At 45.8% G+C, this 25713-nt stretch overlaps 1 protein-coding gene across 14 annotated transcripts in view; it reads right to left on the bottom strand.

Moving 5' to 3' along the window:
- The window catches only part of LOC147248034 (neurexin-1a-like), a 286884-nt gene that overhangs the window by 9632 nt on the left and 251539 nt on the right, over positions 1 to 25713 (bottom strand). For 9 of the 14 annotated variants that reach the window (XM_086179708.1, XM_086179709.1, XM_086179701.1 and 6 more), the window contains one exon: positions 11191 to 11278. In XM_086179708.1, the coding sequence (XP_086035834.1) occupies positions 11191 to 11278 (88 nt within the window). Of the gene's footprint in view, positions 1 to 11190; positions 11279 to 17558; positions 24375 to 25713 lie in introns of those variants that run through there. The other 5 variants (XM_086179715.1, XM_086179710.1, XM_086179704.1 and 2 more) reach the window with 3 other exon arrangements.

Here is a 25713-nt window from a genome sequence, read left to right as displayed (position 1 = left end):
TCTACTTAGGATACATTGAATGAGCAGACTGGGCTTGAACTTTCAGGCTGAGTTAATGGGTTGGGAGAGCTGCAGGAGGACACATGGACAGCCTCTTTCATCAATGGATGCAGTTGTGGATGTCAAGAGAAGTGATGCAGTGTTGGAGGAGGAGCCTTGTTCAAAGCTGTGACAGTTGCTCAGTGGCACATGACATCAAACAAGGGGGTCCTGGTTTGGCGTGTTGGCGCTCGGCTCACTGCACGACCCCGAGTTACCTGGACTGACGCGACTTCCCTTTCTGTCACGAGTCTCCAGACATGACATCAGACGAATAAACAGATCGAATCATGTTGCTCCTGTTTCAAGTTCAAGTTGTGATTGTTTATCTCTGTGTCTGGTGGGTCAAGTGAGCCACGATGAGGGAAAGGAGTGTGGATTGGGATGCCTTCACATTGACCTGGATGTAGCTGTTATTCCTCAGATTAGTGTTGGAGCATCTTCTTGCTCCCACATCCAGCCATCATCACAAGCTGTCATCACCAGCATCATGCAGGCAGGCATCAGTGGGCGGGCAGGTCTCCCTATCAGTGGCAGTGCAGCCAAAACACTTAATAATCTCCTTTCCCTCTTTAATAATCTGAGTGTCCTCGAGACGTGATGCAAGCCATCCTGTACTTGTGACATGCAGGCACTGTGCCTGATGACAGAAAGCACGTGTGAGTCAGAAGTGGCTGATGAACGGGGAGCTGAGTGGGCATGAAAGGAGGACAGCGTGAGAATTCGTCCAACATGTTGGATTTGGCCCAGTAAAAGGTTCCCCTGAAAGAGGCCAGATGCCAGAGAAGGATCCCGTCTCCAGAGTGCCTTTAGATTCCTCTATAGTCTCTATAACCTCTCCTACAACAGAGGCGACACTTGTTGGTCAACTTTACTGCTTGATATTGATAGCTGTTTCTGACACATATCAGATATATACACACCATTTCACACTTGATGCTACTACAATCCTACAATACTACAATTCTACAATTCTACAATTTCATTTAGCAGACGCTTTTGTCCAAAGCGACGTACAACACAAGCAAGAATTTAGACTGAAGGAAAAACCCATAGTAGCGCAAAAGTGCTTCAGTTGTGATTTGGTCACAGGTACTGCCATCTAGTGGCAGAAGAAGTGTCGCCCCCCCCCCCTTTTTTTTTTTTTTGGACAAACATACAACATCACACAACCCAGTTAGTGCTACATAGTCACTAAGTGCTGGGTCTTGGACCCTCTGACTGATTCTACCACAGGACAAAGAGGAGCAGAGTCAGGTTCAGTGCCTCGGCTACTGTAACCTCAGGATGCGTTGTCCTACCTGCTGGACCTGCAGTAACGTCCATGTAATTTTACAAATATTTTTATTTAAAAATATACATCTGGGTTGACGTTCTGTGGCTGTTCCCTCCATCTGTGAGGGCCCACCTCTGCTTCATCTGAGGGTTAGATAGTCACAGTCCTGCTGTGGGTCCACTATCATCCGATGATTTAAAGAATCCTGTGAGCTTCGGGATGCTCTTTTCCTCGATTTTGCTTTTTTAGAGATATTTTCTTTTGTGGGCGCCCCACTCAAATTTCTTTTTTCCCGTTGTTTTGCAACTCACTCAAGCAAAGGGTGGAAGCTTGACACATTGGGGGGCTTCGCCAAGGGTTAATTTGGATCAACCAGCAGCCTCAAGCGTGGTATAAAGGGACTGACAGGATGTTGTGATTGTGGCCTATTAACACAACTAGATTACTAATGAAGACGCTGGGGAGACCAACTAAGTTTAACGGCTCCTTACTTGTAGAATCCAGAACGTAACAGAACTATATACAGATCAATCATGCCTAAGAGCACACATAACGTGTTCCTAAAACATAAAGTAGTCCCCATTAAGAATAGAGGCTCCACAGGACACAGGAAAACTGACAAGTTACAAAGCAATGTGACTTTTTCAGTTCATCCTGTCCCCAAAATGATAAGCCCCTAAACTTGGTGGGCCCCTGGGCTTCAGCCCAGGAAAGCACATGCATTAAGGTGGCCTTGGGCATGGCTCAGTGGTTGAGTGGCTGTTTAGCAACCAAAAGGTTGCTTGTTCGATCCTCACTTCCCTGATCATGACGCAGTACCCTTGAGCAAGATATTGAACCTCTAATTGCTCTTGAAGAGCAGGGTGGCGCCTTGCGTGGCAGCTCCACCATCAGTGTGTGTGAGAATGGGGGCATGAGACGACACTGCCAAGAGCTTTGAGTGCCGCTGAGGTAGAAAGACGCCAGAGAGAAATGAGACCGTTTACCGTCTCCTTCTCTGAACACCAACACCTGACAGTCAACCACCGACAAGTGATGAGCTTTGTGAAAGTAGCTGGCATGGCAGAACCTTGTGTGTGTGTGTGTGTGAGTGTGTGTGTGTGTGTGTTTGTGTGAGTGTGTGTTTGTGTGAGTGTGTGTTTGTGTGAGTGTGTGTTTGTGTGAGTGTGTGTTTGTGTGAGTGTGTGTTTGTGTGTGTGTGTGTGAGTGTGTGTGTGTGTGTTTGTGTGAGTGTGTGTTTGTGTGAGTGTGTGTTTGTGTATGTGTGTGTTTGTGTGAGTGTTTGTGTGCTTGTGTGAGTGTGTGTGTTTGTGTGAGTGTGTGTTTGTGTATGCGTGTGTTTGTGTGAGTGTGTGTTTGTGTGTGTTTGTGTGAGTGTGTGTTTGTGTTTGTGTGAGTGTGTGTGTGTTTGTGTGTGCTTGTGTATGTGTGTGTTCGTGTGAGTGTGTGTGTGTTTGTGTGTGCTTGTGTATGTGTGTGTTCGTGTGAGTGTGTGTTTGTGTATGCGTGTGTTTGTGTGAGTGTGTGTTTGTGTGAGTGTGTGTTTGTGTATGTGTGTGTTTGTGTGAGTGTGTGTGTGTTTGTGTGTGCTTGTGTATGTGTGTGTTCGTGTGAGTGTGTGTTTGTGTGTGTGTGCTTATGTATGTGTGTGTTTGTGTGAGTGTGTGTGTGAGTGTGTGTTTGTGTATGTGTGTGTCTGTGTGAGTGTGTTTGTGTGCGTGTGTTTGTGTGAGTGTGTGTGTTTGTGTATGTGTGTGTTTGTGTGAGTGTGTGTTTGTGTATGTGTGTGTTTGTGTATGTGTGTGTTTGTGTGAGTGTGTGTGTTTGTGTGTGTGTGCTTATGTATGTGTGTGTTTGTGTGAGTGTGTGTGTGAGTGTGTGTTTGTGTATGTGTGTGTCTGTGTGAGTGTGTTTGTGTGTGTGTGTTTGTGTGAGTGTGTTTGTGTATGTGTGTGTTTGTGTGAGTGTGTGTTTGTGTGAGTGTGTATGTGTGTGTTTGTGTGAGTGTGTGTTTGTGTGAGTGTGTATGTGTGTGTTTGTGCATGTGTGTGTTTGTGTGAGCGTGTGTGTGTTTGTGTGAGTGTGTGTTTGTGTGAGTGTGTTAGTGTGTATTTGTGTGAGAGTGTTTGTGTGAGTGTGTGTTTGTGTATGTGTGTGTTTGTGCATGTGTTTGTGTGAGCGTGTGTTTGTGTATGTGTGTGTTTGTGTGAGTGTGTTTGTGTATATGTGTGTTTGTGTGTTGGTGTGTGTGTGTGTGTATGTGTTTCTGTGTATGTGTGTGTGTGAGTGTGTGTTTGTGTGTGTGTGAGTGTGTGTTGGGTCGACATGTCTTGCCTGTGTGATAGTGAAGGCACAACATGTGTGTCTGAGTGTGGTCTGATAAATTTTGTTGTCTGAAATATTTATCACAGAAAACAAAATGTTGAGAATATTTCGGTTCCTCGGTCCGGTGCTTAACAAAGCCAAACTTATTTATTCTGGTACCATAACTGAACTTTGGCTGAGCGCTTTTCCTTTCTTGGATAAGCAAAGTCTTTCATGCCCTACTTAGACTTATAAACAGACACAATGTGTTAGCATCAATGTCAGCACATCCAAAAGATGTGTGGTAGAAAGAGAGAAATAATTGAAAATATAAATATGGTGGGATCAGTAAAGAGAACGACTGACAGTGAGTGTGAAATCCTGTTTTCTTTCAGAACTCATTTCATTTAAAATAGGGTGTAGAGAGAAGACTTGGATGGCATAATCCTCACTGAAAGAGTGCAGGAAAACAAAAATGGGCAGAATTCCATCAGATTGTCTGCATGAGTTGGAAAAATGGCAGTATTTATATATGAAAAGAGCATGAATGATGCTTGCATGCCCTGGTGACATAAGCATGAGCTGGACATACCCTTCATTTGATGAACCGTCTCTGCTAGCGGCAGGCAGTTGGCATGCTAGGTGAACACACAGAGTTCCAGCTGGCCGTGATTGAATAACCTATTAAATGTGGGCAGTGACCTCTTCAGCCAGCACAGTGCTGCTCATGTTTCTTTAATCTCACAGCGACTTCTACAACAATAATTTGCTCTAATTCCTGCTGGCGTGGTACCGTCCTGTTGCCATCGGGTTAAAGACGGTATTCATTTGCCGTTTGATGTATTAGTTGAGGCTTTTTATTGCTTCCCTACTCATGAATTTAATCTATTAAAACAAATGCCAAACACATTAGTGGCTGCTAATGTGACAGCAGAGGGCTGGAGGACAGAAAAGGATGAGAGCATCGAGAAACAGGAGATGATTAACCTGAACGTGCCGATGGGCATTCTGCAGTTGAGGGCTACTGGAGCCGTGAATTACGACACTGTTGGATTGTGCGAGGCTACTGGGTGTTTGCATTTGATGACTCGCCCGTTGCTGTCATTCCCACTAGATTCTTACATAATAAATGGTGGTGGAATAATATCAGGTGTAAAAGATAAACATCCTGCTGATGCTTCACCATGTGTGAATTCTACAGAACTCCACAGCGAGGCAGAAGAACAAAGCACTTTGAGCCTGAGATGAAAGAAGTCAAGTTCAGAGGAGACCCGTTCACCCCAAAATCAAAGCAAGAAAAGGTTCAGCCTGATGCATGGTGGGTTTTTCTCGACTAGCAGTCCCTCACTTTACCCTGGTTGACTGAATGCTCCTTTGAAAGATCAGAAATATCCCGGGTTGACTGTACAAAACATTATTCATAAAATAAAAGTTAAGCACACTTTTACAATCCTGGTCAATTTACTGCCAGTTGTATTCATTTCGTATAACCAACCCAGTGGAACAAAAACAAAAATATAGGTTCAATATTCTGTTCAACAATGTTGCAAGCCATGCACGTACATGCAAGACTTGGACCCAGATGTACAAACACATCACTTTCGTCACAAAATATGCTTGAAAAAAGGCACCACACGTTCAAACTGCAGGGCTGTTGCCATGGCAAACTGCACTCGTTCGTCTCGTGCAGCTGCATTCAGAGAAACTGTGTTCCATGCTCTAACGCAGGAGAAGATTCTTCAGGAGAGGCTGATTATGCATTCTGCTGTGTGTATGAAAACAGCAGGGGACATCAGGGTTGAGGATTTCCTGACTTTCAAAAGCAGGCGTCATGTCAGGTGTTTGAACAGGAGGAAGCTCCAGAAACAATGGAGGCAGCCTTCCAAGCAATTTGTACTATTTTAAGAGCAACTTTTACTTTCGTTTGCCATTTCATGTTCACTTCATTCATTTCCATACTTGGTGATTTGCGCTACCCTACTGAATTTGGTTGTTAAAGTTGCACAAATGGTCCAAATTCTTCTATTCTGAGAGATGATGGAGGGATGGATGGATGGACAGAGGAAGGGAGGGACGGATGGATGGATGGACGGAGGGAGGGAGGGAGGGACGGATGGATGGATGGATGGAGGGAGGGACGATGGACGGATGGATGGATGGAGGGAGGGAGGGGTGGATGGATGGATGAGGGAGGGACGATGGACGGATGGAGGGAGGGAGGGACAATGGACGGATGGATGGATGGAGGGAGGGAGGGAGGGACGGATGGATGGATGGATGGAGGGACAGATGGACAGATGGATGGAGGGAGGGAGGGACGGATGGATGGAGGGAGGGACGGATGGTTGGAGGGAGGGAGGGAGGGACGGATGGATGGAGGGAGGGAGGGAGGGATGGATGGAGGGACGGATGGCTGGATGGAGGGAGGGATGGATGGATGGATGGAGGGACGGATGGATGGATGGATGGAGGGAGGGAGGGATGGACGGATGGATGGAGGGAGGGACGGATGGATGGATGGAGGGACAGATGGATGGAGGGAGGGACGGATGGATGGATGGAGGGAGGGACGGATGGAGGGAGGGAGGGAGGGAGGGAGGGAGGGATGGATGGAGGGACGGATGGCTGGATGGATGGAGGGAGGGACGGATGGATGGAGGGAGGGATGGATAGATGGAGGGAGGGATGGATGGATGGATGGAGGGACGGATGGATGGATGGAGGGAGGGATGGATGGATGGATGGATGGAGGGACGGATGGATGGATGGATGGAGGGAGGGACGGATGGATGGAGGGAGGGACGCATGGACGGATGGAGGGAGGGACGGATGGATGGATGGATGGAGGGAGGGACGGATGGATGGAGGGAGGGACGCATGGACGGATGGAGGGAGGGAGGGACGCATGGACGGATGGAGGGAGGGAGGGACGCATGGAGGGAGGGAGGGACGGATGGATGGTCCATGATGGTTCCATTAACTTTTGCCTGTGAATGAATGATTGGACTCGGCTGCAGGTGCTGGGAATTCCGGCCAGAAGTTGGTGACACAGGCTGAGTCGTCACAGCTGTCGTACAGTAGAATGAGGGAACAGCGCCTGTTCTGCTCTCGCCAACATACCAACCGTTGCCCACAGTCCTCCAAATCATTATTTATCTCTTTGGCATCTTTCCCAGCCATATGGCGTTATTGTTGACAGCTCCACAGATTTGTTGGAGACTAGCCTTTGACTGATCTTAAAAAACCTGGAGGAGCAAAAGCACAGAGGAGACTGAGCAAAGGCAGAGGCATGTAACCTCTGACAGGGGTCATCGTGCAGCAGCTGCCCTTCATCATTCACCTGCACGACGTCAGTAAAATGAAGCAGTATGTAAGTGACATCTGTTCTGTCTGACCCCGTGCAGCTTGGCAAAAATATGTTCCAGTTCCTTTTGCCACGAACACAGAGGGCTGGTATTGTAAATCAGCTCTGGCTACCATCTCCCCAGGCTCTTCACAAGGCTATTTTCTACACAGCTATATTTTCTCCAGCACTCTGGCCTTCATATGAAAGATCATATCTTGTGAAAAATGCTGGACTCTTTCAGGCTGCATGTGAGAAAATACTAATAACAATTAATTAATACTGGTCAATACTAATTACACACACACACACACACACACATATACATATATAAATCAGAATTTGCCTTCAAGACATTGAATCTGTCTAAGATGGTGAGATCACACAAAAGCTAAAGAATTTGGCACATTTTATTTTTCTCAACTTTTACAAAGCACAACATTTCCACTATAAGCAGCCCAAAGCTGGGTGTATTCATGTGTGTGCATGTGTGTGTGTGTTTGTGTTTGTAACGCAGCCCCCTATCACAGATTGGACGTGTCGCAGTATCAGGGCCTGTGTCGTCTTCCGTGCTTTCCTGAACCGGGGGGCAGGATTCAATTTGCTGCAGTGTGATCTAATCTGAGTCCTATGGGGTGATAAGCTTTTGCTGGTACTGCTGGATTTTCATGGTTTCTGGAGGTAAGAGAAATAAAGCATGGCCATAAATAGGTTTACCAAACTGATGTCACCCAGTAGCTGATAGGAGCGAGACGCAGGTGATATACAGGATGACCCAGAGTTGACCTTGGGCCATAGAGAGCTCCTATCGCTCTGCTTCAGAGCTCTCCTTTCAGCACAGCTTATGCACCAGCGTCATTCAGCATCGTGCACACGTGATGTCTGAACCAGGTTGACAGAGCCAGTGACACCAGATCTACTTCTCAATGTACAGCCACAGTCTGAGATGCTGTGAGTGTTTGGCAGAGCTTGTGAATGTAGATATTAATCAGGATACATAGTAAGACAGCTGCCACCCCAGGAGCCCACAGCTCTGTTGTCAAATCCCCTCCAGTAATCACCGAAGGCCAGGGATCCTCTGCTCTGGGAGAGCGCCTTGCCGAGCCTCACACAGTTCACCACTGATTTTTGGCAGATGCCCTTGTCAAAATCATCATAATGCAAGGTGCTGCTGTGAACAGGAGAATCTCCTGAGTGTGGTGTTTGACAGTGGAGCACCCATATGTTGGAGGTACCTATGGTGACGCTGCCCACCGGGGACAGCACGATGATGTGCAGCGTGAAAGCCAGGAGGAGAAAGATGGTGACAAAAGCAGTTGCAGCTAATGTTGCGAGCCCAGGACCAGATTAACAGGAAGAGAGACGGATGAGAAAGCTGATGGTCTTTGCTGTTGGGCAGACATTAATTTAGTGGAGGTTTTATGACCACATACTGATCAATAGCACATCTAGATGGAGCCGGGGCTTTGGGTCCGGACTTAATTGTTCTCCTTGCTTCTCATCTCTTCAGAATGCCTTTGAAAATCCTTCTATTCAAAGGGTTTGACTTCAGTCTTCCACCAGTGACAAAGGTAAGAGATTAAAAGTTGGGTGGCATTGTAAGGAACTAACTGACGTACAATCTGACTTTATTGAAGCAACACTGATAAGAACATTTGAGACATTCTGAGGTAAAAGAACTGCTTCAAATAAGGTGTTCAGTTACGATAAACACTTGATATGTGCTGGAATAAAAGCACACGAGAAACAACAGGACGAACTCTTGCTGTTCTCTGTCGAGTTTAATGAGCAACAGTGGAGGCCATCATCCACTCACACACTCCCCATTCACTGTTTACCATTCCTGTTATCATGTGATGGCGTCATGTGGCTCTGATCATTACTACTGTGTTGTTCCGTCTCCCTGAGAACTGCGGTGTTTGCATGCAAACAAATAACACCGATAGGTGCAGAATTAGGATGCAGTAGCGCCAGCTGCTCTGACACCGGCACCTTAGGCACAGTGCAGTTCTAAATCTGCATGTCTGACAGCCTGATTTCTCCTGTCAGACTTCTATCATCACAGATGGAAACCAGGAAACCAGGATGTAATCCATGTCAGCAGCTGTGTCGGGCTGCGGCCCTTCCACCTGAATGCTTATTTCGGCATGCAGACACGCTCACAGTGACGACGCCAACATGCTGAAGTTTATCATGTTCACACATCTTAGATGAGTGTGTGAGACATTTGCTGAACTGCACTGAAGAGAGAGGGAAGCTCAAGTGGACAGGTGGTGATTTGTTTTCCAGGTATGGAGCGTATTTCTGACCTGATAATGAATTAATTAATTGTTGACTTTAGGACACAGTCTCCAAACCACGATCCCACAGTCATTAGGGGTCAATCTGTAGAATGCGTGGAGAGCTACAAATATCTTGGGACTGTCATTGATGCCTCACTGACTTTTAACAAAAATGGTGAAGCAGTGTGGAAGACGGGACATCAGCGTTAGTTTTACCTTCAGAAACTGTCCTGTGTTCATATTGACAGAACTATGGTAACCCTCTTTTACCAAGCTTTTATTGAGTCTTTGATATCTTTCGCCCTGGTGTCCTGGTTTGGTAATCCGTCACTACAGGACAAAAATTCCCTGAACCAGATCATAAAATGGGCCGAAGGCTAATTGAGGAGCTTCAACTCACTATGTCAGCCCTCTTTGACGCACAGCTGCAACATAAAGCTAAGTTCTTCATGACTGCGCACATCCCTTGCATGGTGAGTTCCAGCTCCTTCACTCTGGCTGTCGTTTTGTGGTCCCCAAGGGTTGGACAAAACATGAGGGAAGCAGCTTTGTACCCACAACTGCAAAGTAAGTCCACAAGGTGATCTTGTTCATCCTGAACTTTGGCTCGGTCCAGGGAGATGTAAAGCACATTTTTATGACAGCATGTGTTTTGGGACAATTGTATTTTTTTCAATTGTGTGATTTTTCTGTTAAGACGTCTGTTATCGTACATTGGGATTGCCGAGTTCCTATCTGCACAACAAATATACCACTTAATATTAATAAAGAAACCTCGAACCTTGAACCTTAATTCTGCTGGGGACATGAGCCAGTCAATCACAAAAACCACAATTGCCAAACTTCCCTGTACACTAGAGGACAGGATTGAAATTTGTTCAGTGAGCATCAAAACCTTTTACAGATGATTTTACAGGATCAGTGTAAACAGGGAAGAACCCAACTGCTCAACAGATGTTATGAGGTCTCATCCAGCTCTTGGATCTTCAGGCCTGGTCCAGGACAGACAATTCATGTAGTAGTCATCTACATCTGCTGATTGGTGGACATGGTCACGCCTCCCTCAGCTGTTCCGCTGTCATAAAAGGGCTGGTTCCAACTGGTGGTTGGTCCCAGCACATAACCACACTAATGCTTTTATTTGATAGTAGCATTCCAGGACATCCAGCATGAGCTCATATTTTGGCTACATGGACACTCACAACCAAACACAGGGATCCTCAGTCCCAGACGGCTCTTATGTATAAATTGTTCTTAGGGCTTAACACTCAACTCCGTTTCACAGAAAGGAAGCAAAGCCAGATGCTTGTAACTCCCACTGACGTCTTTTACATTCCTCCTGAACACAGAAGCCTTTGCAAGTCTGGCTCACTGAAAATTAACAGAAGTCCACAACAGATATCGGGAGCAAGGAGTTCTGAGCAGTCATCAGGGTTTAATTCCTGTCTGTGAGACTAAACTGGGGGCTAAAAATGCCCTGTGATGTCAGAACAAGAACATTATTTTAACATACCTGTGCTTTTTGTGCCTGCTGATTGTCGCAGGTTAAAAAAAGGGAATTTTTGTCCATGTGTACGGAACAAAAGATCAAATATTGTGACATTTTCAGTGATACCAGCTCAGACATTATGAAACTCATCACCACTTAATGACAAAACGGCATATTGCATACATGAAACAATACATGAAAGTTGAGTTTTTTAAATGGGTTTCACTACTAAACTGCCAGTCCCCTATGGGGGGGGGGGGCAGTACAATGATGCTCTGCTGCACAATGGAGGCTTCAGGAGCTGAGCTGCCTCTCAGAAAAATGTTTAAGCAATAACTGGAATCCAGTGTGCTGGTTTAGACGCTGTGTGTGAAGGTTGCGGTGGTGGTTGACTATATGACAGACAGAGACACACTGACATACCCAGAGAGAAATAGAATAAAAAGAGATGACTAACCTAACCCACCTGAGCTCGGCTCACAGGGATCAATGTCCTCGTCGTCACTCGGACATTCGGCTGACCCCACCGGTGAGTCATCTGTTGTCTGAAAAGAGAGAAGCAAACGGTGAAGTGGAGAGAGTGCAAAATCTTCTCACTCAGAGCAAGCAGGTGGTGTCTATTACCAGGTAACTCTGTGTGTACAGAAACAGAAATTGATAATTGAGGAGCAGTGGAGGCTCCAGTTCAACTCCACCCTTCATTTGAGTTTGACAAGTGCCTGTTAGGAGCCTTCGTAACAACTACCAGACCCAAAAGCATTAAAGGGCACAGCAGTTGAGCTTTAAAATGATATTTTTTCATTTATTGTGTTGAGGTATGTGTTTCTTTAAGAATTAAAACCAATCATGGCATATGCATATGCAGAGGCTGTCCATCATTCTGCTATGACATCACTTGAGACTGTTAAATTCTTCTGGAACATGGGAAGGGCAAAAACAGACGAGAGCAATTATTCCAGAATACTGCAGCGTTCTTTTAAAGTCTGGCTCCAGGCCGTTTTATCAGCTCTGCGTTAAAGGTCTTTTCATTTCAGCATGGCAGCCCCTAAACAACCTGCTGGGATACATCCAGCCTTGCACCTCCACTTAACCTGCCCTCATATATTCTTACAGTCCTCAGATTAATTTGTGGTGATATTTATGGGCAAACAATCTTCATGCTTTCATGTACAAGATTGACACAAACAAGAAGACGGAAGGGAACAGATAAAAACAACGAACACACGTTTGCTCCCGAAAATAAAGATGGACGTGCTTTTATTCAATCTGTGCCATTATTTGACTGATGTAAGACTGCGCATCAAAATATATCTGCAAGTTGGATTAGTATTGACTCATTTCAAGGAAATTAAAGACGAAGCCATTTTGTTTAACATCCATTTGCCTGCATGTAATGTGATTTTATTGTGACTGCAGCACCATCTTGGCATTCTGAAGACAGACCAACATCATCTTTACATAATAGACCTGGAAATGAGAGATCAAACCCATTTAGGGAATTGTGGTGGAGGCCTGTCCTTAGTGCATCTGTGCAGGCTGGGGCAGTCCAAATGCAAATTTAATCTGCTTTCCATGAGGCCGATACACAGTGGCCACATCCAGATGGCAAAACCGCCGGAACCTGGAGTGCCACATCCATCACTCGGACCTTGTGATTTGTTTTTCCTGGCAGGAGATCCTGACACTTTGCATTCGCTGGCAGTGGTATGGGAATCAAGGAATCAATACTCCTCCTCTCCTCTTGCCACCAGCCCCCCTCCCCTAACTGTGCCTGCAACTGTCTGTCAGACTTATTTGCAATAAGAGAAGAGGAAGAAATCTGATGTGGGCGTACGACATATAGGTTACCTCCCTGCAGAGTGACCGGAGTGGAGGTTTTGCCTGTTCATATTTGTTTCTGTCTGTAATGCCTCTTTAAGACAAATGATATGGGTCAGACTGGGACTGGCTAACCAGTGTTCAAGCCTTCTTTTGCCAGTTCAAACCAGTCAGTCCTCACAGGTTCAGCTACAACCTGGCTGACAAACCAAGGACATGCATAACAACTAAGTGTGTGAATTAAAAGTTTCAGATATCATGAAGGATGCTCAGGAGCCTGCAACTGCTGTTTAATGCACTGAAATAAAATCTGTCTTGAGATCGTATCGGCATTTGACTTTGAAATGTCAATATGCTCTCAACAAAGTGATGAAAACTGACAGAGCTTGTTGAAAACAGAGCTTGGTATCTGGGCACCATGGGGGAATGGAATCTTAGGAAATGCTTTTGAAAACACACTACCAGTCAGAAGTTTGGCCACGCCTTCTCATTCAATGCTTGTTCTTTATTTTCACGTGTTTACATTGTAGGTTCTCACTGAAGGCATCAAAACTATGAATGAACACATCTGGAATTCTGTAGTCATCAAATCATGAAAGAACTCCAACAGGTTCTACGTTCTAGGTTCTTCTAAACAGCCTCCCTCTGACTCCTGCTCTGCTCACTCTTGGCGTTCTCTCCTTGAGCTTCATGAGGTCATCACCTGAAACGGTTCTCCAACAGTCTTGAAGGAGTTCCAGAGGTGCTGAGCACTTGTTGGTCCTTTGGCCTTCAATCTGCACTCCATCTCATCCCAAACATCTGGACTGGGTTCAGGTCAGGTGACTGGAGGCCAGGTCACCTGGGCCGCCCTCCATCACTCTCCTTCTTGGTCAAGTAGCCCTCACACAGCCTGGAGGTGTGTTTGGGTCGTCGTCCTGCTGAAACATCATGACGGTCCAACTAAACGCAGACAGGATGGGATGGTGTGTTGCTGCAGGACGCTGTGGCAGCCATGTTGGTTCAGTGGGCCTTCAGGTTGAAAAAGTCATGGTTTCCTAGCAGCTGTTGGACCATCAAGGCCTGATTGGCGCCGTCTCCTCTGAACCGTTGGTGCAGAGACGTGTCTGCTACTAGAACTCTGAGGCGTTCATCTGGGCTCCAGTCTGAGGAGCTGTTAACTGGTGGTTCCTGAGGCTGGGGACTGGGATGAAGTCCTCCTCAGCAGCAGAGGAGACTCTTGGTCTTCCTCTCCTGGGCCGTCCTCATGTGAGCCGGTTTCATGGTGGCGCTTGATGGTTTTTACGACTGCACTCTGGGACACATTCAAAGTTTTTCCAGTTTCCAGGACTGAGTGACCTTCAGGTCTTAGAGCACTGATGGACGTGGCTCCTCTCTACTGAGCTGATGGTTCCTGCCATGACATGAATTCTAGCAGTGGTCAAACAGAGCTGTCAGCTGGGGAGCAGCCTGACTTCTGCTCAGCTCAACTGATGCTCCCAACCAGTAAGAAGGCAGGAAACTCCACCACTGAACCCTGACAAGGTGAACCTGAGAGGGGGAACCATTTCAGGTGATGACATCATGAAGCTCCCTGAGAGAAGGACGAGGGTTTGCAGCGCTGCAGCGAAGCAGAGGGAGGCGACTTTGAGGAGCTAGAATATAAAACAGGTTTACAATTATGAACAATTCTGTCTTTGCTCCATGATTCCACTGATCTGCTTCAGAGATTTGATGTCTTCAGGATGAAACTACAATGTAGCAAGTAGCAGAAACAAAGAGGAAACATTGAATGAGAAGGTGGGTCTTTTGACTGGTGGTGTAGATTTTTTTACATTTAAATCCTCTAGTGAGATTTTGGAATTCAATTGATTCCTTTCAATTAGAAGTCATTTTTTGACAGCCTCCAGATGAGCACATAAACAAGCTGTACCTGCACCTCATTTTATGAAAGTATTTTAAAATGCAGCGGCCCGGTGGTGCAGCAGTCCTCACTGTGGCCCCCCAGCAAGAAGGTTGTGGGTGGAGCCCCGGCTGCAGCACGGGGTCTTTCTGGGTGAGTCTCCATGTTCTCCCTGTTCCTGCTGGGTTCTCTCTGGTACTCCAGCTTCCTCCACAGTCCAAAGACATCAAGAGGGGACCAGGTTAATCCAGACTCTAAATTGACCGTAGGCGTGGCTGGGAGAGCCAATGGTTGTCTGTCTCTATGTGTTGGCCCTGCCATGGACTGGTGACCTGTCCAGGGGGAAGGCTGCTGGGATAGGCTCCACCCCCCCCCCAACCTCAACAGGAGAAGATGGAGAACATGGATGGATGGGTGGACTTTGAAATGCTAAAAGCAACAGTGCCGTGCCCACAAAGCCAATCCAGCAGTAGAATGCTGGAACCACAGTGAACCTGTAGAAAAGCTCGTTCATCAGCTGGGACGCTGGGAGAAAAGTGAGGGGGCGATTGGGAGCAGATAGGGAAGACTGAGTAGAACAGAGCGCAGTCATCATACAAATATAGATAGAGAACTATATATATATATATATATATATATATATATATATATGTGTGTGTGTGTGTGTGTGTGTGTGTCTGTGTAGGTTCTCATTCATCCAGGTCATCGTAGATCGAAGCGAAGTAAAATCTGGTCAACTGGACGTAAGTTTATCTTGAAGACGTTTCACCTCTCATCCGAGAGGCTTCTTCAGTTCTAGTGAAGAGTGTGGAAACTCCAGCTTATAAACCTATGTGGGAGTGGTCAGTGCTATTGTGGTGGAAACGACCCTCCCGAGACTCACCTGGCCTCCCCAAACGACAGTCGTTGTGCGGTGTCAGGGAGTTTCAGGGGTGGTCGTTAGGGAGTTTCACCGACCATTCAGATGCTAATGGGCTGTGCTGGCATCAGCCGTTCCACATGGGTCTTTCAGCTGAACTCTTTGGGGAAGCTTTGAAAGGACTTGGTTGTTGACTTGGGTGTGTGTGTGTGTGTGTGTGTGTGTGTTTAAATCTCTCCCTGTCCCCCTTGTAGGGTGGTTCTGTGTCCTCCTCTAGCTCAGGTTCTCTTCCAGAGGCCTGGGAGGTTGAGGGTTCTACTCAGTACCTTAGCTGTTCCTAGGACTGCGCTCTTCTGGACTGAGGTTTCAGGTGGTGGTCCTGGAATCTGCTGCAGCTGCTTTCCCAGTTTGGGGGTCACAACCTGAGCTTTCTCTGCATGTATCCCCTCTCTCTGGATTGCTCAGATAGTAGCATTCCAACAATTCCATATTTTCAGCCCTCATCCACATGTGTCTTGTTCCAGTATCCCATTTGTCATCAGATTGCCCTGGTTCCCTAGCAACTGGCAGGTACCTTGTTGACTTGGGAGACCTGTCAGCCAAGTGACTCCACTGTTAGCCTTGTGTGATGAGGGCCTGGTGCTGAGTATTGTGTTACTGTCTTTCTGCAGAGTGCTGCCAGCTGCTCGTTGTTTCCTCTGCTTGGATGTGATGAAACACAACCTGCCTCTTTGGAGGTTCATGGAAAGTCAGGAGGACACAGAAGGCATCTGAAGGCTTCAGCCGGAGCTCGCCTCTGCTGGCCTGGTAATGTATCCCACTGAGGATGCTTGCTCTTGTTGCCCCCCGCCTCAGCGCACATACACATTAGCGTATTTACACACACACCAGACACACACACACACACACCCTTGTACTTATACCTTTGTGAGGACTTTCATGGACGTAATACATTCCCTAGCCCCTAACCATCTCAACTGACTGCCTAACCCTAACCTTGACCCTAAACCTAGCCTGAACCTGACCCTAAACTTGATCCTAAACCTAACCTGAACCTGATTCTAACCTTGACCCTAAAACCAAGTCTTGACCTTCAAACGTCCCTTTGAAGATGTGAGGACCTGCTAAAATGTCCTCACTCTGTTGGTTAAATACGTATTCTAGTCCTCACTATGCAGCAAGTACAAGAACACACACACACACACACTTGTCTCAAATCTAAGTATTGTTTTGCAAAGATGTCTGCCATCATTTGCTGCTCTGTGAATGCTAGTAAGACCCCGGTAGTTTTCCAGAGCAAAGACACGCCTCCAGCCAGAACATCATTCTTACACAAACAAAACTCTGTTACACTGCATGTAAGTGCACAGTGTCCCTCCACAAATGTCTGGAACTTGTATTGCCCTCACAAAACACCACAACTCAACTTGTCTAAGATAACAATATCGTATAATGTCATCTCATCTTCCAACAAATTGATTGTTATTCCATCTCTCAACTGAGCAATTAGTGTTACTTAAATCAATAGGTATTAAAACAGGATTACAGAATGGATATAAAACAAGAACACAGATGGGAAAATGAGTTGTTTAAAAAAGTAAACACTTGTCCTGTTTTGATAAGTACCAGGTATTTTATGATTGGGGTTTATTTTTATGATTGTACTACTTGAAACAGCAGGTGAAATACTTTGACTGTTGATATGTGTAGGAGCAGGATTAGTCCTGTCGGCTTTAAGGAATGAGCTCAAAGTTCAAAGAATGTGATGTGACGTATGTGTACTAGTACCTCATGATAAACGCAGTAATACAGCGGTAAATGAGGAGTAGGACCATGTCAGTGGCGTCAGCAGGCACCAGAGTTGTAGTCTGCACACACAGTTTGTTGTCCTGAGCTTCACACTCCAGCAACACATCATTTGTGTGTGTGTGTGCGTTGGCGGGGGTTCCTTCCCTATTCTTAAACCAAGCTCAATATACCTGGTATTCAAAGATGGAGTCTATCAGATCATCACGGCAGCCAGCGCTGTGTCTGATCCAGCTGCAGCTCTGATTAGTATGTCTGATGACGTCCAACTATCTAACTTAGCACCCTGGAACTAGGTCGATGTTGATGAATAATTTAGTCCCAGATGCTCAATAGCTTCCAACTGAATAATGAAGGCATGTGGGCCTCTGAGACTGTGAGTTCAGCTCAGTGTATCACCTGGCCTTCGCCCACTCTCTTCCTGCTGCTGGTCTGCCAAGCTGTCAACATCATGGACTCACAGACGGCAGCATGGCTGGAAGACAATGGAATGACTTTATCGCTGCCGCAGTTAAGCTACTGAGCACACACGCGCTCACACACACACACACATGCATGCACGCACACGTACACGCATGCACACACACACATGCACGCACACACACATACACACATGCACACGCACACACACAGCAAATGATTCATGGGCTTTTTCACGATTAAAGACAGGCTTAATGCATAGCGTCATGTGACACTACAGAGCGACTGAGTAGAGTCTTGATAGTCCACAGCTGGACTTGACCCAAGACTGACGTGGCTGTGCAGGCCAAAGTCGGGTCAAACTACCATGGCTACCTGGCCAGAGATTCACCTCACACTCTGTAAGTCCAAGCAAGTGAATTAAGAAAGCTTCAAAATGTTTGAAACAAACAAAACGAAAAACAGCAGCTTCACTCATAAGAGCCACACAGTTTGGACTGATAGCGGGAAAAAGGCACATAAAAGACTGACGGCATACAAAACACAACTTGCAAACAGTTTGAGAGTAAAACATCAAAACATTTTAGCAACAAATTGTGTTCCCTGTCAGTGATTACCTGACACATTCAGATGAGGACTCTGGGGTGACGTCTTGACAGCAGCAGAGAATCAAAGGCAATTATCTGGCTAACTGGTGACACTTCTTTGTGTTTTGACTGCTTGGGTGCGCTTGAACATAAAACTGGCTGCTGATCTCACTCCCTAAGTTACAAGACATCTTCCCTTTTGGGAGACTGCTTTATTTAAAGTGAAGCAGCTGTTGCTGCAACTGGACTTCAGGCTGAGTATCAGGGTGTCATTAAAGCAGAATGTTCTGGAGGCGGCCCATCTCCTCCCTGGTACCTGCATACATCCTCCTGCAGGCCTGGAGCCCCAGACAGTCTAACAAGGTGCTGGGAGGCACTTGGACACTGCTGCAGCCAAAGCATGCAGGATAGACAGATATCACTGACACACACAGACACATAGAGGAGGAGAGACAGAGACAGAGAGCGAGACAGAGACAGAGAGAGAGAGACACACAGAGAGAGACACACAGAAAGAAACAGAGACAGAGAGAGAGACAGACAGAGAGACAGACAGAGAGAGACAGAGACAGAGAGACAGAGACAGAGAGCCTGTTATTTCTCAGTTCAGAAAGGTATAAACCACAGAGCCATGTTTTGGAATGTGTGAACATTTAGAGGTTGATTTATTTCTTCAGCTCAACTCCGGACGAGCTTCTGCTGCGTTGGGGGGACAGCGGGGACAGCAGGGACGTGCATGTGAGTAGAGGTGCACTGAGCCAGGAGACGTGCATGTGGCATAATTACAGCCTCACTTCAGAACGAGCACATGCCTGTGCCCTTGTTAAACATTCTGCCTCTCGGGATCCCACAACACTTGTGTGAGGACTCCTTTTACGGCGGCGGCTTCAAGGCAGCGTGGCGCTGCTTTGTGGATGTTCCTCAAGCCCCCCTCAGGACCCTGCTGAACTGATTCTCCAGGAACAGCTCCTCACACAGGCTTGATGTAAATTCATTAGCACAATGTGGGATGTGGCTGTGCAGTGTGGTAGCTGGGAGAGTTGTCTGGCTGCGTGGGAGGACACACAAAGGCCCTTTCCCCGTCAGTGTCTGCATCACACTGCCACCATGTCAGGCACTGACCGGGGGAAAGAGCTGGTGCTCAGTGTGCCTCTGAACTCCAAATATTCCACAATATTTAGATGTTTAATCGAGCAGGTTCTCCTTCTTATCTCTGAGGGTGTGTGAATAAGGCCAGGAAGCACATGGAGCTGCTGGCTGCCGCACAGGGAGAGCTGGATGACACCAGAGCAGAGATGAAATCTCTGGATGAAATTCATCAGACACAATCAGCCTCATGTCCCCCCCCCCTCCCCCTGTCTGCATAAACACAGCTGCATAGAAGTGCATTACATGCTTGACTCCGTCTCCTTATCCTCGCTTTCACACTTCTCAGATAAATGAAATCTGTCGGCACTGAAGCCTTTCCCCCTTGGACACTTTGATATTTTCGTTATCTGAAATCGAATCTGGAGCTCCTCGTGCTCGTAATCTGGCCGAGAGCAGGGAGCTGCCCTGGAGGAGACGACTGGAGACAAGAGAATGGAATCAAACATACAAGCGCTGCTGATGGGGGGAAACGCTGCCATGCACCCAAACAGAAAACTCTTCATGTCCTGTGCTTCATCACGTGACGACAAATCTACACGTGCGCCTGTTCATGTTTGGAGAAATCCTGCTGTCATCATCAGCTAGAACCTCATTCGCTAGACCATGTCAGCTAGAACCTCGTCAACTGGACGCACATCAGATAGAATCTCATTCGCTAGACCATGTCAGCTAGAACCTCGTCAACTGGACGCACATCAGCTAGAACCTCATTCGCTAGACCATGTCAGCTAGAACCTCGTCAACTGGAAGCACATCAGATAGAATCTCATTAGCTAGACCATGTCAGCTAGAACCTCGTCAACTGGAAGCACATCAGATAGAATCTCATTAGCTAGACCATGTCAGCTAGAACCTCGTCAACTGGACGCACATCAGCTAGAACCTCATTCGCTAGACCATGTCAGCTAGAACCTCGTCAACTGGAAGCACATCAGATAGAATCTCATTAGCTAGACCATGTCAGCTAGAACCTCGTCAACTGGAAGCACATCAGATAGAATCTCATTAGCAAGACCATGTCAGCTAGAACCTCGTCAACTGGAAGCACATAAGATAGAATCTCATTAGCTAGACCATGTCAGCTAGAACCTCGTCAACTGGAAGCACATCAGATAGAATCTCATTAGCTAGACCATGTCAGCTAGAACCTCGTCAACTGGACGCACATCAATTATAACCTCATTAGCTAGACCATGTCATCTAGAACCTCGTCAACTGGACGCACATCAGCTAGATCCTCATTAGCAAGACCATGTCAGCTAGAACCTCGTCAACTGGACGCACATCAGCTAGAACCTCATTAGCAAGACCATGTCAGTTAGAACCTCATCAAGTGGACGCACATCAGCTAGAACCTCATTAGCAAGACCATGTCAGCTAGAACCTCGTCAACTGGACGCACATCAGCTAGAACCTCATTAGCAAGACCATGTCAGTTAGAACCTCATCAAGTGGACGCACATCAGCTAGATCCTCATTAGCAAGACCATGTCAGCTAGAACCTCGTCAACTGGACGCACATCAGCTAGAACCTCATTAGCAAGACCATGTCAGCTAGAACCTCGTCAGGTGGACGCACATCAGCTAGAACCTCATTAGCAAGACCATGGCAGCTAGAACCTCGTCAACTGGACGCACATCAGCTAGAACCTCATTAGCAAGACCATGTCAGCTAGAACCTCGTCAGGTGGACGCACATCAGCTAGAACCTCATTAGCAAGACCATGTCAGCTAGAACCTCGTCAAGTGGACGCACATCAGCTAAAATGGATTTATCAATCCATATTCTTTTCATCTTGATCTCTCAAATGTATTTCCCAGTAATCTATGACATCACGCCATGGAGGCTGGGTATTTAGACTTGATTTAATAACCGTAAAAAAAAATTTGTTTTTAAAAGTTTTTTTTTTGCAAATGTTTAACAAGACATACGTAGGAGTAAAGTGCAATATGAACAATACAGACAAGAAATACCAAGAAAGTGGGTAAGGCTGTCAGTCTTGGTCTGGGTCCATTGCTGTGAGGTCTCCAAGTAAACAGAGTGAGAGGGATAAAGGAAGGCTGCATCCCAAGAGTTCGGATAGTTTTTCAATGACCCCCCTCCCAGAAAGTTTTTTTACTGGGGGACAGAGCCACATGGCATGATGGCAGGAGTCTGCAGCGTTTCATGTACATGATGAGCAAATGTCTGAGTCTAAGAGTCCCATTTTCTGTGTTGCATGTGCTGTGAGGGGAGTTCTGTGGATGACTTTTTACTGCATCAGATGTATATTTGTATTTTCTGACATTGTGAAGATGTTCTGACAGATTTGTGACCAGTAATCGGCATTGTGACTGACCAGTAGGTCAATTTCCCTTTTGAATGGGAAGTGATATGATTGTGTCTTGGTTATTTAATAGTCTGTATAATTTGGATAGTCGTTTCTTTGTGTTTTTAATCTCAAATAATTCTTCTGTCAGTACTGGAAGTTGTAGGTTGTTGTTCGTTATATTGATTTTGGCTTTGAGAAGGGATTTTAATCGAAAATACTGAAGATACTGGTCAGTCCCAATGCTGCAGGTGTGAATGAGATTTTCAAAAGAGATTCACTTTTCATTATGGACGATGTGGTGTAGGTGTGTGATTCCTTTTTTCTTTCCAGGTGCCAGAATCTAAGAGTGCATTTTTCTGTGCGAAGTCCAGTTTATTCCAAATAGGGGTGTATTTGCAGGGGGTTACAGTGGATTTGCAGAGCTTGTTGATTTTTCCACCAAGCCGTCAGAGTTGTCGAGTTTACTGTGTTGTTGAACGCACTGTGATGTTTCACACTTGTGTTGAGAAATGAGAAATGGGAGGTCGGATATTAAGAAAGGTTTCCATTGTTTGACTTGTGTCCATGAGTGAGGCTGCGTTGTGTGATTCATCATTTATAAATATATTGAAACTGGTTGGTGAGAAAATAAAAATGAAAATTTGGGGCCTCTAGACCACCTGCTGTTTTACTCTGTTGTGATGTTGCAAGTTTGATCCTTGGTTTTTTATTTTTCCAATAGAATTTGTTTGTGATAGAGTCCAGTGATGGAAACCCGTTGATAGTAGATTGGGTTGGGATCATTGTAATACTGACATTTTGACTGTGGCCATTCTACCGCTGAGAGAGAGTGGCAAGTTCATCCGACGGTTGAGATGGCCTTCGATGGTTTTGCGTAGATAAGGGAGGGGGTGCATGGGAGGGTACAAAAAAATAAATAAATATACTGTATCTATATCTATATCTATCTGTTTATATCTATAAATATAGATATATAAGATTCAGGTAAAAAGAAATCAGATAAAATGTAAATATAAGGAACTACTAAATAAATATTGTAATTGAATGGTTGATGTTATTGCATAAGAAAGGCAGAAGACGAGTGTCCAGGTGATTGTTCCTCCTGTCCTCTCCTCTTGTTCCTCTTCCCTTCAAGTGAGGAGTTAGAGGGCCTAATGGGAGGAGGGACAATGGAGAGTCTGTTTGTCCTACATTTGGAGAGCAGCAGCCTTCCGCCGAACAGGCTCCTGTGGTTGCTGGCACTGTCCGTAATGTTACTGGTGATGACAGTGGCCATGGGTGAAGGGTATAGTGTTTTGATCCAGAACCAAATTTTTTTAGTGTTGAAAAAAGAAATGTATGATTGACTTTCAAAAGCCTTTTCAGCATCCAGGGAGGTGATCATGGTTTTGAGGTTGTGATATCAGCAATGTTATCAGCTGAAAAAAGTCTGTGCAGGTTATCCCAAGAAAGTCGTCCTTTAACGAAACCGGTTTGAGCAGGATGCATGATATGAGGGATTATTTTTTCGATTATTATTTTAATGCCTGTGTTGATTCGTGATAGAGGCTGGTAACTGGATCATTGAGTCGGGTCTTTGGCTGGCTTTAGCAGTCATGAAAGGAGAACAGTATTCATGTGTTGGGGAATTTTGGTGGTGTGTTTGATTTCTTGGCATATTTTCCATTAGCAGTGGTGAAATAGTGTTCCAGAAATGTTTGAGGAACTCAGCAGGGAGGCCATCCGGACCGGGTGCTTTATTATTTGGCATTTGGTTGAGGGCTTTATAGTGTTCATCTTTCGTAAATGGTTTGTCCAGGATATCTGCTTGGTCTATTGTTATTTTGGGAAGATTGAGAGTGTCTAAAAATGAATCCGTATATCTGGTTCATGATCACAGGTGTACAGTTTACTGTAAAACGATTGAGAAGTGTTGTTGATGCCTTGGGCTGAGAACACTGGCCCCTGCTGAATCCCTCACTACAGATATTATGGATTTTTCTTTGTTGCATTTGCCAGGTATTTTTCATTTTTATTGTTACATTCAAATTATCTTTGTATTTCTATTTTTATGTCTCCAAGACCAAAAACATTCATGTGTTGTTTTATTATTTCAGTCCATGGTTTGAAGGTGATTGGGTGTACGACCTGTCAAGTGTGTTGTCTACAAGTGTATTTAAATCTGCTCCAATAATTAAAGGTAAAATAGGCATGTTATTGAATGAGGAGAAAAAAGTGTGAAAAAAGGGGGATCATCATTGTTGGGACCATTGGCATTTGCAGTTATGTAATTTTCACTGAAGAGAGAGGCCTGGATAATCATGTCGCGTCCCTCTGGATCTATTATTGTTGAACTTATAATGAGTGGAATAGTTTTGTTCATTAGAATTGAGACCCCTCTTTTTCTAAAGTTGTATGTGGCTGAAAAAACTTTATTAATTTCAAGGAGTTTACTTTGTGCCGTTCAGATGGGCAGAGGTGGGTCTCTTGTAACAGACAATTGCTTGCTAGCAATTTGGTTAAGTGCTTGAGGACCTTGGCCCTTTTGACCTGTGAGCCTATGCCCCAATATTCCAGCTAACAAACTTGATTTTAACTATTTCTTTTCCTTAATTAAGTAAAACAAAAACAAAAAAAGGATGATCCACACTGACGACCCGTCCAGGGTGAACCCCGCCTCTTGCTTGAAAGCTGCTGGGATAGGCTCCACCCCCGCGACCCTTAACAGGATAAGAGGGAGAAGATGGATGGATGGATGGACGGATGAATGGATGATCCACACTTGAGGGACACTGATACTGATCCTGATTTAAGTTTTTCATCGTAATCCTGAGTGACACAAAAATAAACAGAAATATATTGGATATACATACTCACAGACAGACAGAGAAACAGAAAACAGAGAAAAACAGCCAGTGAGACACATAGACTGACAGACATGGGGACAGACAGATTCACAAACTGACTTACAGGTAAAGAAAAAAGGTGTGCAGGGTGGGGGGTGGGGGGTTATGTTCATGTGAGTCCATGTTTAGCAGTGGTGGTCGTTGTTCAGCCAGGTGGTCACGTTCCAGTCACGGTAAAGTTTCCCATCTATGTATAGTTTGTCCACAGATATGATGGTGCATTTTCCTTCCTGACTGAGGTGTTTCCTGATTGGGTACAGGATCTGTCCTGTATTTCCCTTGGGAACTGGTCACTTAAGCCAAAGTGAGTGCCTTTCAGTTCTTTGCCCAGAGTTCTAACAAATTCTTAGTCCTTGAAATGCTGAAATTAGCCACGATGGGTCTCAGTCTGGTGCTGTCCATCTTGAGATTGCAGATCCGGCGAAGGCAATGGAAGGTGATCTGTTTGATTTTTTTTGTGGGTGGCAGTTTGAGGTGTGTTTACATGAAGTCCGCAAGTGTTTTTTCGTGATTGTCCTGTGTGTTTTCTGGTAGGCCTAAAAACACCAGGTCAATGCGCATGCTGCGGCTTTGTTTCTTTCATTTCTTTGTTTTCTTTGGTGACATGAAAGAGCTGAGTTTCAAGGGTTTTGACAGAGGTTTCAAGAGCTTTATTGGATGTGATGAGAGTCATGATTTGTTCCTGACTGAATTCCAGGCTTCCTCTCAGATACAGATGTTCAAAAGTTTGGTAGAAGTAATCCAAAATGTTTGTTGAGCTGGCAGGTTCAGGGCGCCGCCATGTTGCCATAAACCCGCGGCTCCTGTCGTCACCTCCCCGCTCCTCCCCGGTAAATCTGTTTTCTGCGTAATAATCCCAAAAGGTAAAAAGAGTGACATCAGCACGAACCAGATGCAAGCAATGTATCAATGATATGCCTTGACTGGACATGTCGCTGTGGCCCTGAATCAAGCTGTCTCTGGGGAATATTCATCACCATGAATGTGCATCTGCAGGCTCTAGCATGTATGTGCTCAACCCCGCCAAGGTGGACTGAATTACCCATCAAATGGGTCACAACAGCCTGGGCCGGCAGTTTCCATCATAGACCTGGTGAGGTTGAAATGATGGATTTTAGCTGTCACTGGGGGTGAACACCATGGGCCGTGGCAGGTCAGCTAGGTAAACTCCTCTGCCACCTGTCAGCCCCAGCTTGGCCCAGCCCATGATCAGGCCTAGGGCTCTCCCGTCCATGATCACCTCGAGCTCACCAGACAAGACT

This window comes from Aulostomus chinensis, chromosome 16 (assembly GCF_037954235.1).
Source record: "Aulostomus chinensis isolate RoL2024-O1b breed Wild chromosome 16, RoL_Achi_v1.0, whole genome shotgun sequence".
Classification (NCBI taxonomy): Eukaryota; Metazoa; Chordata; class Actinopteri; order Syngnathiformes; family Aulostomidae; genus Aulostomus; species Aulostomus chinensis.
Note: the sequence above shows the minus strand (reverse complement) of the source record. Positions and strands in the feature narration are given on the sequence as shown.